This window comes from Lepisma saccharinum, chromosome 13 (assembly GCF_977018435.1).
Source record: "Lepisma saccharinum chromosome 13, izLepSacc3.1, whole genome shotgun sequence".
Classification (NCBI taxonomy): domain Eukaryota; kingdom Metazoa; phylum Arthropoda; class Insecta; order Zygentoma; family Lepismatidae; genus Lepisma; species Lepisma saccharinum.
The window spans coordinates 19,350,723-19,368,486 of record NC_139241.1 but is presented as its reverse complement, the minus strand read 5'-3'; the positions used below and the strand labels follow the sequence as shown (position 1 = coordinate 19,368,486).

General features: G+C 38.6%; 1 protein-coding gene across 4 annotated transcripts in view; it reads left to right on the top strand.

The window, feature by feature from the left end:
- The window catches only part of meso18E (Myb/SANT-like DNA-binding domain-containg protein meso18E), a 38,697-nt gene that overhangs the window by 17,709 nt on the left and 3,224 nt on the right, over positions 1-17,764 (top strand). For all 4 annotated transcript variants that reach the window (XM_083133931.1, XM_083133932.1, XM_083133933.1 and 1 more), the window contains 2 exons: positions 1,778-1,897; positions 10,644-11,177. In XM_083133931.1, coding sequence (XP_082990057.1) covers positions 1,778-1,897; positions 10,644-11,177 — 654 coding nt within the window. The remainder of the gene's footprint in view (positions 1-1,777; positions 1,898-10,643; positions 11,178-17,764) is intronic.

The window sequence follows — 17,764 nt, the reverse complement described above, 5'->3', positions numbered from 1 at the left end:
GTGTGCATTATACATGACTAAATACTAGGGATGGGACAGATTAATCGGTTCTCTATCGGTAGGGACACAAATTTATGGTAAATAAATAAAAATGTTAGATCAGCGGTATATACCAGCGGTGAAAAAAAAAATTGCACACACTTTTTCATTATGAGAGGAAACAACATACAAAAGAGCTATAAATTGATAAACTACTTCATTTTTATATACTGTACACATGCGCAAGTACTTAGCTGTCCAACCAAAAAATTACATCAACACAAAATCACTTCATTTCTAAATTGCATATCTCAAGTGATTTATTCATTGTATGTATTTAAAGGATATCCTTGCTGTCCAACAAATAAAATAATCACTACTGCATATACACAAACACATGTTAAAAATCACATGATGATAAACAAAATTCATTCATGACTGAACACCAATGACACCCTTGTTTCCCTTGATGTGCGGGAACAGACTAATCTTATTGCTGCTACAGCTAGCAAGTTCAATGAAACTGGAAGTTGTGTAGACATTCGGGAGAAGAAAGGAATGCAGCTTGACAGGGAACAAAGTTTTCGAACTGAGATTATGTGCATTGGAAATCCCAATTTGCAGCATCTTCCTGATGTGATCAAAGATAAAACGTTATTCAGCTGCTAGTGGTAGGAAACTTTAGGCAAACGTTTCGTTACAAATCGACAGTTTGCACGCGCAACCTTGATTGCCGGTTTTTGCGTGTTTTCTACTTAATTTGATGATATTTCACGGTTATTTCGCGAAAAAGCGTTCATTTCGTGGAAAAGCACACATTTCGCATTACTTCACGAATAAAACTCATGCATATTTCATCATTGGGGGTGTAGTTACGTGCAGAATGTTCAAAATTGCATCTTTTTTTCACATTTCGCGATTTCGTGCATCGCGATAATTCAATGTCCCTATCTATCGATATTTGCCGATATAGGCATATTGTTGTATCGGTTTATCGGTAAAATTACCGATTATTTTACCGATCCGATATATCGATAAATATCTTATAATTTAGTGCAAAATTCTGCCATTTTGTTGTATTTTTTATGGATAATCTTGATGCCCTACTTTCTAGAAAAGTAATTGTCTAAATATTCAACTTCTTTTGCACTGCAGTCACCTCAAAACACACATTTGTTAAGTAGATCAATGAACATTTCAGGTTCTTCAAGAACCACATCTAATTTTATATCGGATCGGTTGAATATCGGTTATCGGTATCGGTAAATTTTATATCGGTACTTTATCAGTATCAGCCAAAATTTCATATCGGCCCATCCCTACTAAATACAGTACTTTATTTCTTTTTTATTTGATTTGATTTATTGTTTTAAGTCCACTTTATGAACAGTAAGGCTAATCGGGACTGGACCTACAGTTTAAAGTGGGATCCGAACCACTTGTGCCTCCAGCTGGTATCGAACCTGGGACCCTTTGATTACAAGGCAGTACTTTATTTCTGGCCACAATGTATTTTGTAAGTGCTTTCAGGTGGAAAATGTTCCAATGTATTATCTCCAAAATGTCCTTGATTTGATTCCATGTAGTCAAAGGAGAAGGAAGAGTCCCAATTTAAAATACCATCCTTATACTGTAGCATAATTTCATGCTAAACAAAGCTATGACTTTGCAAGCACACAGTATTTAGCAGTGATTGTTAATGTATAATGGAGATGTGTAACAGTATTGATGTTTTGCTTTTAGAAAGATAAAATAAATTTTAAACTTGGAATACATTCTTCTTTTCTTTTTTCTGTAGAAATGTTGGAGACAGTTTGTGAAATTCAAGACACAGAAGAAATTGTGAAAACTGTTGATGATGCTCCCAGTATTGAAGTTAATTCAGAACAACAAGAGACTGAGGAGAGTGAATATATAGGTAAATTTTTGTTGCCTAATGTGACATGTTAATCTTTATGTGTGATCGAATTCTTAAATCTGTTTGTTACTATACAGTTGGAAGTATAGTAATTTCAAAGTAGCTGAGAATACTGCCTTAAGCTAATGAGTTAGGTTTGGTGAAGTTTTACACCTAATCTATTCTCACTAGATTATCCGGGTGTCATATAGTTGCCTGATAAAATTAACTCACATGAAATCTCAAGTTTGTTCAGGATGCTTTTGTTTGCTGCGATGTGGAATTGCCCAAATACAAGCATTCAGTTTGGTGGAAATATGATGTTTCTAGTTGGAAATAGATGTTGGTTAACAGATGTTCTGGAGCCTGTACTATTTTGATTTGTGGAGAATCTCTACCTCACTAACCTTCTGCAGTTGGTGCTTTACTGTGACTGATAAAGAATGTCACAGAATCGCTACTTCAAGTCTTTTAGCTATTAAATGTCAATGTGGGACAATGGGGTGCCATGAGTTGAGGTAATGCAATATGTGATTTTGGGAACAGACTGTTCTTGGGATACATGTTTTGATTGTTATGTGAGCTTTAAAGTATGTCTTAACTAATTTGATTTTTGTTTTGGCTCTTTGATGAACAGCATGTGTGTTTTTCATGAGCAGAATGTTGTAGTCTGTTCTATACAAAACTACATGTGAAGTCGGCCAAACTCTGTAGGAGTGCTGACCATATGGTTGCAATGTAATCTGTGTAGTCTTATTTCACATAAAAATACATAATTTTACCTTTAGAACATAAAACACATGTTTTAAGGGAAAAAAACATAAAATTTTAGACATTCCAGACAAAATAAAGTTTCAGAATTCTTTGTGTAAAAGCATATTTTGGAGTCGATGCATAAAATAGACTAAACACACTGACAATTCCAGCCCCTCCCGAAGAAAAAAAAAATCCTGTGTGTGCCAGTGCTCCTACGGAAAAGGGGCTGGCACCTGAATTCTAACCCTGTAGGTAAATGTAATATAGAATGAAGTATTTCCACATTTCAGTAATCAAGTTTTCTCCTCATTGTTTTACTTTACAAGTATTGGTAAAAAAGTCACCCTTAACGAAATTTTGTTTCCTTTAAATTTGTTGTGTTAGGACAATCAACATTTCACAACCAAGAGTCAGTCTATTTTTAGTAGTGAGCTCTGTGATTTGTTCTTATGTAAATAGGTGGTCAATGAACCAGCTTTTGCAAAGTGCACATCGAATGGACATTAAAAATAGATAGACGGAAGCATCATTCATATGATGTAGCACTTAAACATAAAGTTATTTTGTGTGTTGAGAAATTTGGAAACTGTGAATCCGGTCAACATTTTACGGTAGGAGACGTCAACGACAGCAATCTGTCATCATCAGCCTCTCTCTTTTACATGTGAAGAAGTGGTACAGTCTCCTGCAGTCGAGGCTGTAAGTCCATTCTTCCTTACACTCCTAGATGATATGGGAGTTAGTTCTGCAATAGTAGGGGCATATATGCGAATTACTCTCTTCTTGGCCTGGCCTTCCTTGCATCAGTACATGGCAGCTCTGTGTTTGATTATTTTTTCAATAGGCCATAACCCATAATTATCAACTGACAAATCACTGGTGATGATGTTCGAAACTGTCATTCTAAACTGTCATAAACTTTTGTCTTCTTGTTTAATATCTAAGAAACTAAAAGTTAAAATATATAAAACAGTAATTTTGTCTGTAGTATTATATGGATGCGAAACTTGGTCCCTCACATTGAAAGAGGAACATAAATCGAGAGTATTTGAAAATAAGATCCTTAGGAAAATCATTGGACCTAAAAGGGATGAGGAGACAGGTGAGTGGAGAAGGTTACATAATTTAGAACTACATAATTTGTATTCATGTCCAGATATTATTAGAATGATTAAATCAAGAAGACTTAGGTGGGCAGACCATGTGGCACGAATGGGAGAGGAAAGAGGAGTTTACAGGATTCTCGTTGGGAAACCTGATGGTAAGAGACCTGTAGGAAGGCCAAGACGAAGATGGAGGGACAACATTGAGATGGTCCTAAGGGAAATCAGCAGGGATGGAAAAGAGTATATAGAACTTGCTCAAGATAGGGAAAGATGGAAGGCCTGTGTTGCTGCAGCCATGAACCTTCGGGTTTAAGAAGGCTAGAAAGTTAGTAAGTCATTCTAATGATCATCTTCATTTGTGATGATGTTATTTTTGTTACATATGTTGTATATTTTAGGTAGTCTACTCAGATTGGTCTGTCGAGAGAAGCAATCTCGTTGTAGATTTTGAATATGTATGGGTTTAATCGACATAGGGAATATGAATGTGTTCAAAGCTATTGCAACCAATTGTTTTATTACAGGCTCAGCTTTTGAAGTTACGTAATCAATGTCATCGTTACATTTCTAGTAATTTCACGCCTAGATATTTAGCTTCCTTTACTCTTCTAAGAATTTTCTCCTTGTTTTATCTGTGGGTGTTTAATAGCATTCAGCTTACCCTTTAGCATTATAAAGTGGGTCTTCTGCATGGCAATCGTCAATTTCGCTGTATAACATAAGACCTCGAGAGAGTTTATCTCAATCCTGGACTTTCTTTCCAACTCCATTCTTGAATTACCTTTTATTTCAATTATTATGTCATCTGCATAATCTACTGTGTTTTTGATCTCCAAAATATTTCCCAATTTTTCGAGAGTTAGCTCCAAGTTTAGATTCCACAATTCTGGACCTGGAATGGATCTTGTGCTGTTGATTTTGAGACTGTGAAGTTAGACATCAGATATGCTTTCCTGTCAGTGCAATAGTTCTCCATAATTCTATCGATGTACGTCTCAGGTTCTGAAAAGATGCACCCAACTAGCGTCGTTACGAGTAGATGTCAGTTCAAAGCCTCACAACGCCGTCAACGTCTCTACGATCTGTGAGAGCCTCTTTTTTTTCAGTTGGAAGAGGGACGCAAGGCTATTTGTACCTTACAGCCTTGCTCCGGAGAACCAACTGCAATGGACTTTATATATTAATTGCAAATACACTCGATATAAATGTCGATTGCATCTGTGTATAACAAGATCTCACTTTCATGTCCAAAGCGATCTCTTATAATACACCTTTCTTCCTTTTGAGTCTACAAATACTGACTTGTTTAAATCTAAGGTAATAAAAGTTGCACAAAGCACTTGAAATACCTATCACTCAACCTAACCTACAAGCTTAAGGAATTACTTTGCAGACCCAAAAGGAAGAACCGTTAGTGGTCTTACATTACGTACCTACTATCTGCATACCTACACACTGACTATCAAGACTTACTTCATTACACATCTACATTTCCTGAAGTGACATGCGAAAATCTCAGGGATTACTGTTATTACTGTAATTGTACTATGGCAAGCTGGTCTAGTTCACCCCAGCATAACAACAGTGGATGCTGAGCAAACGTAGGACCTTCCCGACCCAGCAGTATTCCAGAGCTGACAAATTTGTACAACTCGGAAATTTCATGTACTAATTTAATTTTTTAATTTAAAAAAAAATCTGCGTTGGTTAGCAACTATAGTGTGTTTAATATGGAAACAAGGCATAATCGTGTTACAGGAAGAATCCAAGTTACTTCATTAAAATCCTGTGCACAAAATATAACACACAGGATATAACTAGTAGATAAAATAGCAGATAAAGAGAATATCTAGCATCCATTCTACAATCTAATCTATCAAGCTGTATACAGCAGCGGTGATGGGATTCTCTGAGTTCACTAGGTGCCATCTAACTGAAATTTGGTTGGCAAGCTTCGGCACTCTAAGACCTCTTTGCCACAGGGTCTGTGTATGTTACAGACAAACACTTTTGAATATATATAGCATTAATACGGGTCCCTGGTTCGAATGCCGGCCTGGGAATGGGTGTTCTTTGTGACTGTCCCATCATCTTCATCTTTGCGAGTAGCCAAAATTGGCAGAAAAGCTAAGTAAAATAAGCCTAATCAATGTAGCATTAATATCATAAACACACCCATTCGGTGACCGACTGTGTTAAGTGGCAGACTTTCGATCTTGCCACAGGAGTTCCTGAGTTCGAATCTCGATCTGGGCATGGGTGTCCTTGTAAGTGTTCTTTCATTAATTTAATCACATCATCACTAAATTCGCATCATCGCTATTAGCCAGAAATTACAGAAAAACAACTGAAAAAAATAAAATTCAAAAACTTACGTACTATCATGCAGCTGCCAGCATCTCTCCACTTTTGAGTGGAAATCAGATGTTGAAGCTTTAGTACAATATAATTCCTTCCTTCCTTCTTCTTTGGTTGGCACACACCGCCTATGAGCAATTTCTTGCCAGGGGTCCTACTTGATTTGTTATGAGAAAGTTTGTTTACATTCCAATTGTCTGTCTGTTTATGTTACAATGTTGTGTTTTCGTGCAAAGCTGTACAGTATCCACATGACATCAGACCGTGGTTCGTGGAGTAGAGTCGAAAGGGACATCGGAAATGGGATACCCACACGTTGTAACTGTTTGTATAGAGTATTGCGATGTTGTTGTCGAATTGGGCATTGAAAAAACAAATGTGTGGTTGATTGTATAGGTTCTCCACACTGACAGGAAGTTGCAGGCACGGTATATGAACTGGGATGTATAACAACGTGACCTGTACGCATTCGCATTGTAAACACTAAAACTGCACGGGGTAGGTTAATGTGTTGAAACCAAGGACGTTTATTGCCGACTTGTGCATGCCATCTATATGTATTAGTGTTGAGGAGTTGCTGGGTGCACCAATCGTCCCATTGTTGTTCTACTTTGATTTTTACCCGTGGGAGGAGGTCAGTGTACGGCAGGCGCATCGGGGTAACAGTTTCTTTCGTTCTTGCTTGTTTAGCCATTACATCAACGTGATCTTGATATTTATTGAGGTCACTGTGGGCGCGAATATATGTGAAGGTCGCTGACAGACCCTGCTGTTGAAGGTCTAGCATGATTCGGAGAATAAGATAGGGAAATACCGTTAATTTATATGCTGCCCGACCTGTTCGTGCTAATGTTTGAAGTACGCTCAATGCGTCCGTAAGAATTAAAGAATGAGCGAGTCGTAACTGCAGGGCGAATTGTAATGCTTTATAGATAGCATAACATTCCGCCGAGAAGATCGACACATCGGGTGGGAGGGAAAATTGTCGAGTGATGTTATGAGATGGTACGTAAAAGGCGCATCCCACACCGTCTGCAGACTTCGATCCGTCAGTATAAATAAAGGTTGATGTGGGCCACAATTCTGTATAATTTTCATGTCTGCCATGATCTTCATATTGTATCTCTACTCGGGGTTCTGTGGGAATATTTAGTTGATATAAAAGCGGGTCCGGATGGGTAAAAGTGTGGTGGTAAGCTTCAGGGTCAATATTAATTCTTATGTGTGTCTGGTCGTCAGTTTTTTTTTGGGTGTAGTTTCATAGCTACTGTAACGAGCTTCAACAATGAACAATAATTGTTGTATGTTAAACATTGTTGTGCTGTTTTGTGTTAGGTCACATTCACTTACCAAATAATCTAGAATGTAAAAGAAGTAGTTTCGAACGTAAAGAAAGTAAATTTTGAAACTGAACGTGAAGTTAGTAAATCTCTAGACTTAGCTAATATTACCTGTATCAGTTCATTTTGAAGTTCAGAACTTGGATAATTATTGTGAATCTCATTTTATTGTGTACATCTGAAATGTTCTTGTGGTAATTGGTCATATTTCGAAAGAATTTCACCAAATCTGTGAAGTTTCCTGAATTTTCTGTCGTTTCTGCTTTGTATAATGTTTCTCTATGTTCTCGAGCTGCTAAATTATGAGACGCCAAAATTTGTGTTTATGGTTATCAACCTTTGGAAGAGAACGTTTCATTGTTGTTCTTGGCTTCCTGAATATTCTAAAATCAGACTGATACCACCCGGTTTATTGAAAATACTAAATAGTTGACGTATTCATTCAAACTGTAGTGTTTCACTAGAATTTATAACCAGTTAAAAACATAATGTTGTAGTTTTATTGCCCACAAAAATGAGCCCTTTCCATCTATTTTTCTCACCTCTATTTATTACATTTTTTTCAAAAATAATAAGCCCATGGGAGGCGAGGTGCCAGGTGCTCGCCAACTTCGCTCATCCTTTGCTACGCCTTTTTAATCATAATTGCTCCCATTATCATGGTGAACTGAAGGTCAGATATGAGGAGTAAAAATAATAAACAAAAGAAATAACACTTTCTCTGCATTGGTCTTGGGTCCGATTCCCTTTTAAGGTACCTTGTAGACTCTTTCTGATCCTAATTTAAACTGTAGGTCCAATTCTGATTAGCCTAGCATGAGCATGCAGTGGACTTCTCAAGCCTGTTAATCATAGTGATAAAAATACAGAACATATTTCTTGAATATTATTAAGCATAATAATATATCGAAAACATGGCAGTTGGGAGGGACGATCACCCCTTTTCCCCTCCCCGTGGATCCGTGCCTGAACCTACCCTAACCTGACCTAACCTAATCTAAATCTACCATTACTCCTGATCCCATTGGCATTTCAAAGTTTTGTACACTTGCTGACTAATAATGTATGTATACAATATATTTTAAAAAAGAAATGAGACCCATTTTTTAGAAAACCGCTACCAAAATTTTCATACGCCACCTTCATTTGCTTTCCCCCCCCCCCCCCCCCGGCATTGGCATGTAAAATGTCATGTGAAAGAACCGTTCATGACCTTTCCAGTGCCGTCCAAATCACTTCTACAGGTGCCCTGATTGCTGAAATATTGGAATTTAAGTTAACAAGATGTTTAAAAATATAGTCAAAATCGCACATTTTGCACGCCCTGTAATTTCAGAAATACAAAAGATATGGACCTGAAACTTTGCATATTTTGCTACCTCAGGTGGCCCTTCCAGGATGCCAAATTTCAAATGAATCAAAAATGTAAGGTTGAGGACCTTGTTGATTTGACATGGTATGTCCCATATTACATTCATGTTGTTTTTTTCCAGAAGTACAAGCACAAATATATTGCTGTTGCACATTACTTTCTGCAATTGAAGTGTGTGTGTGTTCATACTTAACCTTTAGCTGATAGAAGCCCCATGCGAGGGTAAACCCTCTCGAGATGGAACTTTTTCAAGAGCATACTTTTTAAACGTGCCACGATGTAAAAGAATGTAGCTCAAGATCTAGTTGGTGTAGAGAGATGAAATCTGTTTTGTTTTCTTTTGGGAAGAGTGTTTTTAATGGTTGTGAAATTTATACATCAAAATAAAATAAAAATGTAATCATTTTATTAAAAAATTAGCCATTTCCATCTATTTTTCTCACCTCTATTTATTACATTTAAAAAAAATAATAAGCCCATGGGACATGAGGCACTCACGCACTTCACCCACCCTTTGCTATGCCTTTGTTGTTATCATAATTCCTCCCATGGTCACGGTAAACTGAAGGTCAGACCAAAATGAAGGAAGAAATGTAGTAGTATGTGGCTTTGGTACATTCCTACAACCATGCAAAGTTTCATTTAAAAATAGGCTGATACTTCTTTGGGAAAGAAATAACATGAATGTAGAAGAGTGGCAGTGTTGCCTGCTTATGGAAACAATTTCCAGAATTTCACTTCTAGCGTCTCCCCTATGAATGCTGGATGCATCAAAATTGTGTGAATGTGAATTATATCAGCAAAAAGGAGTTGTTAAGGAGTTACAGACAATTGTATAAGATATATCCCATAATACTCACAGGCCTCCCCGATGGCGCAGTGGTAGCGTCCTCGCCTTGTAATCAAGGGGTCCCGGGTTCGATACCCGGTGGAGGCACATAGTGGTTCGGATCCCACTTTAAACTGTAGGGCCAGTCCCAATTAGCCTTACTGTGCATAAAGTGGACTTAAAACACCAAATCAATCAATCAATCAAACCATAATACTCGCAGGGAAAGAACAGACTTTTCAAACTTTGCGTTTTAATAATAGTATGAGTGGAGATATTTGATTATGTCATACATACCTTCATAGATGTGCAAATGTACAAAGAAGACAGAACTGAAATATAATATTCAAAGCCCAACCGGCGAAAGAATAAAATTCAAGAAACCCAAACCTTTAGCCTCCAGTTGTGGGAGTTTCAAGGGGAAAAAGTGGTGTTTGTTACATGCCTGATTTTTGTCCAGTCTTACATGACACATTTTTCTGTCAACAAGCACCCTTCGCTTGCATTTCAGGGAGAGGCAAGGAATCTGCGACTCGTTCATTTGCTACACAGCAACTATTAGGCTTCGTTCTGCTTGGCTTTGTTGAGTGTGCCACTTATTTAAAAAAATGTCTCGAAACAAAAAAATTGCAGCGCAGAATACCACAAAAATTTCCTCTCGCCATGGCAACTGGACCAAGCTGATTGGTTCAGCGGTTCATCTGACCCTCCCTGACTTTCGACGGAGAAGACAAAATTATAAATTTTAAGTTTATTCTTTCACCAAACAGGCTTTAGTTTTGAAGAAATGGCACGTTAATTGTTGCCATGTGCTGATTGGCAATATACTGCACAGCCATCGGTAGTGCAAGACATGTTTTGGCCAGTCATCTGATAAAAGTTATACTACGTGGGTAATCTACAGGTAAGAACCACCAGGTTGTAACAACTTACAGATGATAATGAATATCTTTGCCCTGAAGTGTGTGAGTACAGTACTGATCATTTGTTCTTCTTCCCCCACCAGAATCTCAAACATCAATCCTCGAAGCTTTCTGGAAGAGGATGCTTAGGAGCGGGCAAACACCTACGCAGGTTTTGATAGACGTTGTTAAGCAGGAAAAGATTCAGAACTTGCTCGGAAGTAAGAGGATAATGAAGAGCAAAGTGTGGGGGCTGGTTGTGGACGAATTGTCACGAAGAAGTGCAGCGCTCCCTGTTTCATCCAAGAAGGATGCAATAGTAAAATGCCACCAGAAATGGAGGAACTTGGAATATTCTTATCTGCAGTTCATACGAAACTTTGAATCTGGTGAGAGGAGAAAAAGAAAAAAGCCTCTGTATTTTGATGAGTTGACTGACGTGATGGCCAAGAAGCACAAAGTGGACCCCATTTTGTTGATTGAAACGTTTGAAGCAACAGACTCCTCATCTCAGGAAACAACAAAGTCAGTGTGTAACCAAAATGTGGAATCTCCGGCAGTTGTAGAAGTTTCAAATGGCAACATTGAGACGGTTACTGAAGTTGTCATATTTCCAGAGTGTAAAGCAGCGCTCACCAGTAAGTTCAAATTGTTTCTTTATAAATATATACAAGATGTCCAGAAAATACTGTACCATTTTGAAACATTTAATCACAACCCCATGATGTGGTATGAGCATGGTTTCTAAGTTTTGTTAACATACATTACAAGTTTAAACATTTACTTTCAGCCTATCTCTGTGTCATAGTGGTTATCCCTGGATGTTCACATTGAAGACTTAGCAAAATGGTTTGTCTAGTTCAGTGAATGCCTGCACAAGCTGCACCTTATAAGCCTCCAGTTGCAAACTGTTATAGACATATCCCACACCATAGAGTGGGGTCATTTCCAACTCTCAGCTTGTTATTTGAACTGAGTTGCTGGAAGGCTTACTGTACTCTGTCCACTGCCTCCACCAAACATGATGAGTGACCAGTGCTTTTTATCTTTGCACAGGTAACCTTTCTCCAGGAATTGCATTTACCAATGTTTAATGGAGTTCTTATCAGGTGGATCAAACACCAGTTGGCATGGAACTGTGACCACATCCTTTTCGCATATTCTACAACCCAAAACCCTTTCTGTTGATTGGTCAGCACCATTTTGCACAACAGTTTGCATGTTCATAGTGCATATTTCAAGTGAAACTTTTGTAGTCAACCAGGGGTCCCAGGTTCAAATCCCGGCCTGGACATGGATATTTGTGAGTGTCCATTCATCAATTTCATCACATCATCACTCATCTCCATCTTCGCAAATTAGTCAAAAGTGGCACAAAAAGCAAAGTAAAATAAAGCAAAGCAATTTTGTAGTCTAGTTCTTAGTCTAGAAGAAATAGGTACGATCTCCTCTGGACACCGTGCCTATAATTTCAGTTTTTATATACTCAGTCATACATGTGTAGAGGTGTGACTCCCTATCATTGGAAAATAAGCACGTGTTGCAATGCAGGGATTAACAGGTGTTAAAATCTGTTCTAAGGTGTGGGCATTTATTTCAAGTTATCACAAGGTGCATTCAATATATAACCAGAATTTTGTAATAGCGTCACTCACTGTTGAACAGAGTTGCTACTTTCATGTTATTGTTCTAAGTAGTCCCCTTCTCTATCGATGCACTTCTGTCAACGGGCCACCAGCAAGTTAATGCCCTTGTAGAAAAAATTATTTAGTTAACCTGTGAACCAGGAATGTGTGGCCCATTGAACTTCTTGATCAGATGCAAAGTGTTTCCCGGAAAGAGCTTCCTTGAGAGGTCCAAAGAGCCAATAATCACTGGGTGCTAAGTTCGGTGAATAAGGGGGATGTGCTATAACTTCCATACATAAGTCCTCAATGGTTTTAACAGTCACAGCAGCAGTATGTGGACGAGCATTGTTGTGTTGCAAGCAAGTCCTGGATGTTTTCGTCTTATTGGTGGCTTGAAACAATCCTGCAGTAAAGCACTATATGATTCACTGTTCACTGTCATACCTTTGGTAAGGTAATCTTCAAGAATGACACCATTCCTGTCCCAAAAAAACAGTCAACATAACTTTTCCAGCAGACTGCTGCGATCTCAGTATTAGTGGATCTCGATGGATGGTGGTATTCCATTCTGGCTCTCTTGCTTTCAGGGTGAAAGAAATGGATCCAAGACTCATCCCCAGTAACTATCCAACCAATGAAGTCACCCCCCTCAGCTCTGTAGCGTTCCAGGCATCCAAACATCTGTTTTTCAAATCTTGCGTCAGATGACGTGGGACCCATCTTGCAGAGACTTTTCTGAATCCCAGTCTGTCAAGGATGATGATGTGTACTGATCCAACTCTAATCTCCATTGCTCTTGCTATGTCGGCTACGGTGATGCGGCGATCATAACAAATAACTGCTTCAACGGCGTTCCGCATGCCTTCAGTCGTAACTGAGACTGATCGGCCAACACGTGGTTTGACTGTCACACTGCTTTTGAACTTATTCACCCACTCGTACACTTGGCATTTAGCCAAACACTTATCACAGTAAATTATAGTCATTCGTCGATAAATTTTAGCCAGGTTTACACCTTCAAAATGCAGAAAAGTGTCACTGATCTCATCTCCACTTTCGTACACACTGACGGACACCTTGATGCCAATCTACGGGGCTTCCACAGTTAAGGCAGGGATTTTGCATCATGTGATATGGGGCTTCCACAGTTAATACAAGGGTACTTTCTAGAAGAATCGTATGAAGTTTCGTGATTGTAGACCTATTACAGGAGATTTTATTGCAAAATTCTGGTTATATATTGAATGCTCCTTGTATTTTGTCCAATTCATAAATTTATTAATTTTCCTTGTAATTGCAAATAAAATTCTTTGCAATTTTCCATGTTATCCCCTCTTTCCTAATGCAAAGTGTGATCATTGCACAGTAAGGCTAATCAGAACTTGAACTACAGTTTAAAGTGGGATCCGAACAACTGTGCGTTCACTGGGTATCGAACCCGGGACCCCTTGATTACTAGGCAACGACGCAACCACTGTGCCATCGGGGAAGCCTGTAAACAATCAAATTGCTAGCATGTTGAAAATTAATACTTTGATGTAGCATACTGTAAACTAAAATTTATTATTAATTTTCCAGTGGCAAATGTTGAATAAAGTCAATATCACCTCCCGTAAAAGGAAAGTTTGCAAAAAAATGTTTGAAACTTCTTAAAGTGTTCAGGGTATTAAGTGTATGTTGATTACTTCACTGATAATGTGATGAATTACACAGTGAACCAAGAGTTGCATAAACCTCACCTGTGTCCCACTTGCTGCTTTGATTTGGTTTGGTTTATTTTACTTTGCTTTTCTGCCACTTTTGGCTAATTGCGAAGATGGAGATGAGTGATGAAATTGATGAATGAACACTCACAAACACCAGGCCAGGATTTAAATCTGGGACCCTTGGTATCTTAGCATGATGTTATAACTACTCTGCCACAGAGGCTGGCTGACCCACTTGGTACTTGGCACAACATGCCACACTGCCAACCCCAGCATGACTGAATTCAGTCCTTTTCAGTGACCATGCCATTTTGAACAAACTTGGCCACCGTGGTTTGCCAGATTTTACACCCATAGATTACTTCCTGTGGGGCTATCCGAAAGTATGAATGTACACTATCAAATTCATCGATGCACTGAAAGAAAATATCTTTAAATAAATTCAACATGTGCTTCAGGATATGCTTGGCTGGACTTTCCAAAATCTGGGACATTCTGTTCAGGACTGTCTGGAGGTGAATGGTGGCAATTTCCAGCACATATTGTGGTCACTGCCTTTCTCACAGTCCAAGGTACGGTAAACATTTTGTTGCTGGGTAAAGTAGTGAGTGGGATACCCTATATATTATACGTACCATGTGAAATAAGATTGTGAGGCTTCTTAAAATCTTATGATGAATTCTGAATTTCTCTAGTTCATATTTTCTATGCAATGCCATATGTGCAATTTTGGATCATTATTAGCAATATGTTTTCTATTCAAATTGTAACAGAATTATCCGTATCTTATTACAATCTGATGTTTCAAAAACTTAATGGAATCCAATGGTCATGTCCAATATATATTACCCAATATGGTAAAAAAACATAATAATTAGCAATGATTTCTGGAATTAAAAGGACTTTGTCACTCTCATTCAAATTCAAATGACAGGTTCGAGAATTCAAAAATTTGGTTACACAACCTTCCCCATGAGGTAATTACACTGCATCATGTAAATATTGCTTATACATGGTAGTAAACATCCAAATCAAAATTGCAACATGATCAAAAAATATACAGAATATGGGGCAAACATTTAGAGAAAAGTTGAAAAAGTACAGAGAAAACATTTAAATGTGAACCAAATATTGACATGAGTAATTGCTGGTTATTACGTATCCATTCATGTGACAATTTCTGTTCTACTTTTTTTGCAATAATGTGTTACCATGTCCTGTCTGGTTCAATCATGCAAGATATTCAGCAGATGGTGTATTAATTGATTGGTTATACAAAGTTGTCACTAGTCTACACCCACCACAGCAGGGTCTGGCTACTATGGATTGAATGATTTTGTTTATTTTACTTCGTTTTTCTGTCACTTTTGTCTAATGGCAAAGATGGGAATGAGTGATGGCACAATGAAATTAATCAAGGGACACTCACAAAGAACACCCTTACCCAGGCCAGGATTTGAACCCAGGACCCCTGGCATTGTACCATGCTGTGCTAACCACTCTTCCATGGCAGTTGGCGGTTTCCAAGAAGACTGAAGGGTATTTTGAATATGTAAAGAAATATTTTGTATTTTACAAGGCATCTGTTTATAACCCTTATCCTACACTTGCTCTTATTCCACCACACACTTCCTTGTGGGAAGAAACTGCTCATTCCGAAGATAATATTGTATTGTATTTATTTCATACCAAGCTGAACTCGGAGTCATTAGCACAGTGTGCTAAGATGCCAGAGGTCCCAGGTTTGAATCCCAGCCTGAATATGGGTGTTTCTGAGAATGTCCCTTCATCCATTCCATACCGTCACTCATCCTCATTGTCATGATTAGCCAAAACTTGCAGAAAAGTGACACTAAATAACAAAACTCAAATTAAATCATTTCACATTATTTTTCTACACCTAATTTTTCTTGTATGTGCACATTGCTTGCATTGTAGAATAATTTATCTTGTGGTCTACGGTTGTTGCAAGCACAAAAACACAGTTTTTTGTTGTGTCGTTGCAGGAGAACACATGTTCCCTTCATCAGACGTTTATTTTTAGATTGATTAAAGTAACAGTTATAACAATGGCTAAAAATTTTTAACAAAAAGTCAGTTATACAATGGATCTTCTCAATGTTACATTGTTGTAACTGGGGATGTGCCGAAGCCGATTACAGATGTATGAAAATCGGCAGAAATTGACATATCGGCATCGGTATTCGGCAAAAATCCGATATTTAAACTGGTACAGATAATACTAGAGTTTTACCTTCTAATAAGTTTTATATTTTAGTTTTGTAAGATTTGTTGAAAATTAGTTTATGATTCTTCATCATTGTAGAGTTTTTGTAATAAAATTATTGCAAACTATCATTCAGAGGATCAACCTAACTCAAAATCAGAAATAAAACAGTACATTGCTGAACCAACTAGTCCATGTGACCAGGATATGCTGTTGTGTTGGAAATTCAAAAATTAGTATTCAAACTTGAAGCAAGTGCTGAGAAAATACTTGGACCTACCTGCTCCATCATTATTCAGTGAATGAGAGTTCAGTGTTGCTGAACAGATTTGCGATAAGAAGTAGGTTACTTCCAGAAGTGCTTCCAAAACTTGTGTTTCTGAAGTTGAATCTGGCAGCAGTAAATTTCCAACATTAAGAACAGGAATATTTTGCATTTCAAAGAACTGCTTGTGTACTAATGTTAAATCTCTTGAGAATCTGTGTTGTTCTTAAAGGTTCACATAACCACATACATTATGATATGCAATAGAAATGTACATAGCAATTATTTTTTTTGTCATGCTGAAAATAACATCCCATTTCTGTTTAATAATCTTATGTATCGGAATCAGTTAAATTTCGGCATCAGTATCTGTTCCAAAAATTATCGGTGAGTACATCGGCATCGGTAAATTTTCAGCTTCGTCATATCCCTAGTTGTACGAGGGTGAATCAAATATGAATGAACCTTGATTGGCTAAGCGTCGGAATGGGTAGCAGGGTGTGATTGGGCATGTGCGGCCGGTAGGTGGTGCTGTCGTGAATCAGGAACCAGAACAGCCGGCATGTCGCATGCTTTGTTTAGTAGCTCTCACGATGAGTGAGCAGAGTGTGCCAGTGTCTGTTGCACAACGCATAATCATCAAGTTCCTCACCCAGGAAAACGTCAAACCGGCCGAAATTTACTGGAGACTGCAGGCCCAGTTTGGGAATGGTACCCTCTCGTAGGCAAGAGTGAAGGTGTGGTGTAAGGAATTCCAGCAAGGCCGTGAACGTGTTGCAAATGAAGTACACCCCCGTCGTCCTCACACCAGTGTGACAAATGAGAACATGGCTCGTGTTCGTGCGCTTGTCGAACAGGATCGCCGAGTCACTGTGAAGCAAATTGCGGCAGAACTTGGTGTGAGCTATGGAAGTGTCCAATCAATCATCACAAAGCACTTGGGCTTCTGCAAAATCACAGCTCGGTGGGTTCCCAAGATGCTGAATGTTGCTCAAAAAGATGACCGAGTTCGCATTGTCACACTAGTTTTGACATGGAAGGGGAAGCGTTTTTGCATCACATCGTTACCCGTGACGAGACATGGGTGCATCATTACACCCCAGCATCCAAGCGTGCCAGCATGGAGTGGAGGAGGAAAGGCGAAGGAAACCCCATGAAGGCCAAAGTTCGGTTGTCTGCGGGGAAGGTGTTGGCCATGGTGTTTTGGGACTGGAGGGGGATACTACTGGTGGATTTCTTACACGAACGTCGAGCCATCAACTCACCCTACTACTGCAGCCTCCTGGATCAAGTTAAGGTGCAGTATCGATGCAAACGACGAGGCTGTCCCATCTGCCGGGTCTTGTTCCTCCACGACAACGCCAGACCCCATACAGCAGGTGTTACGCGGTAGAAACTG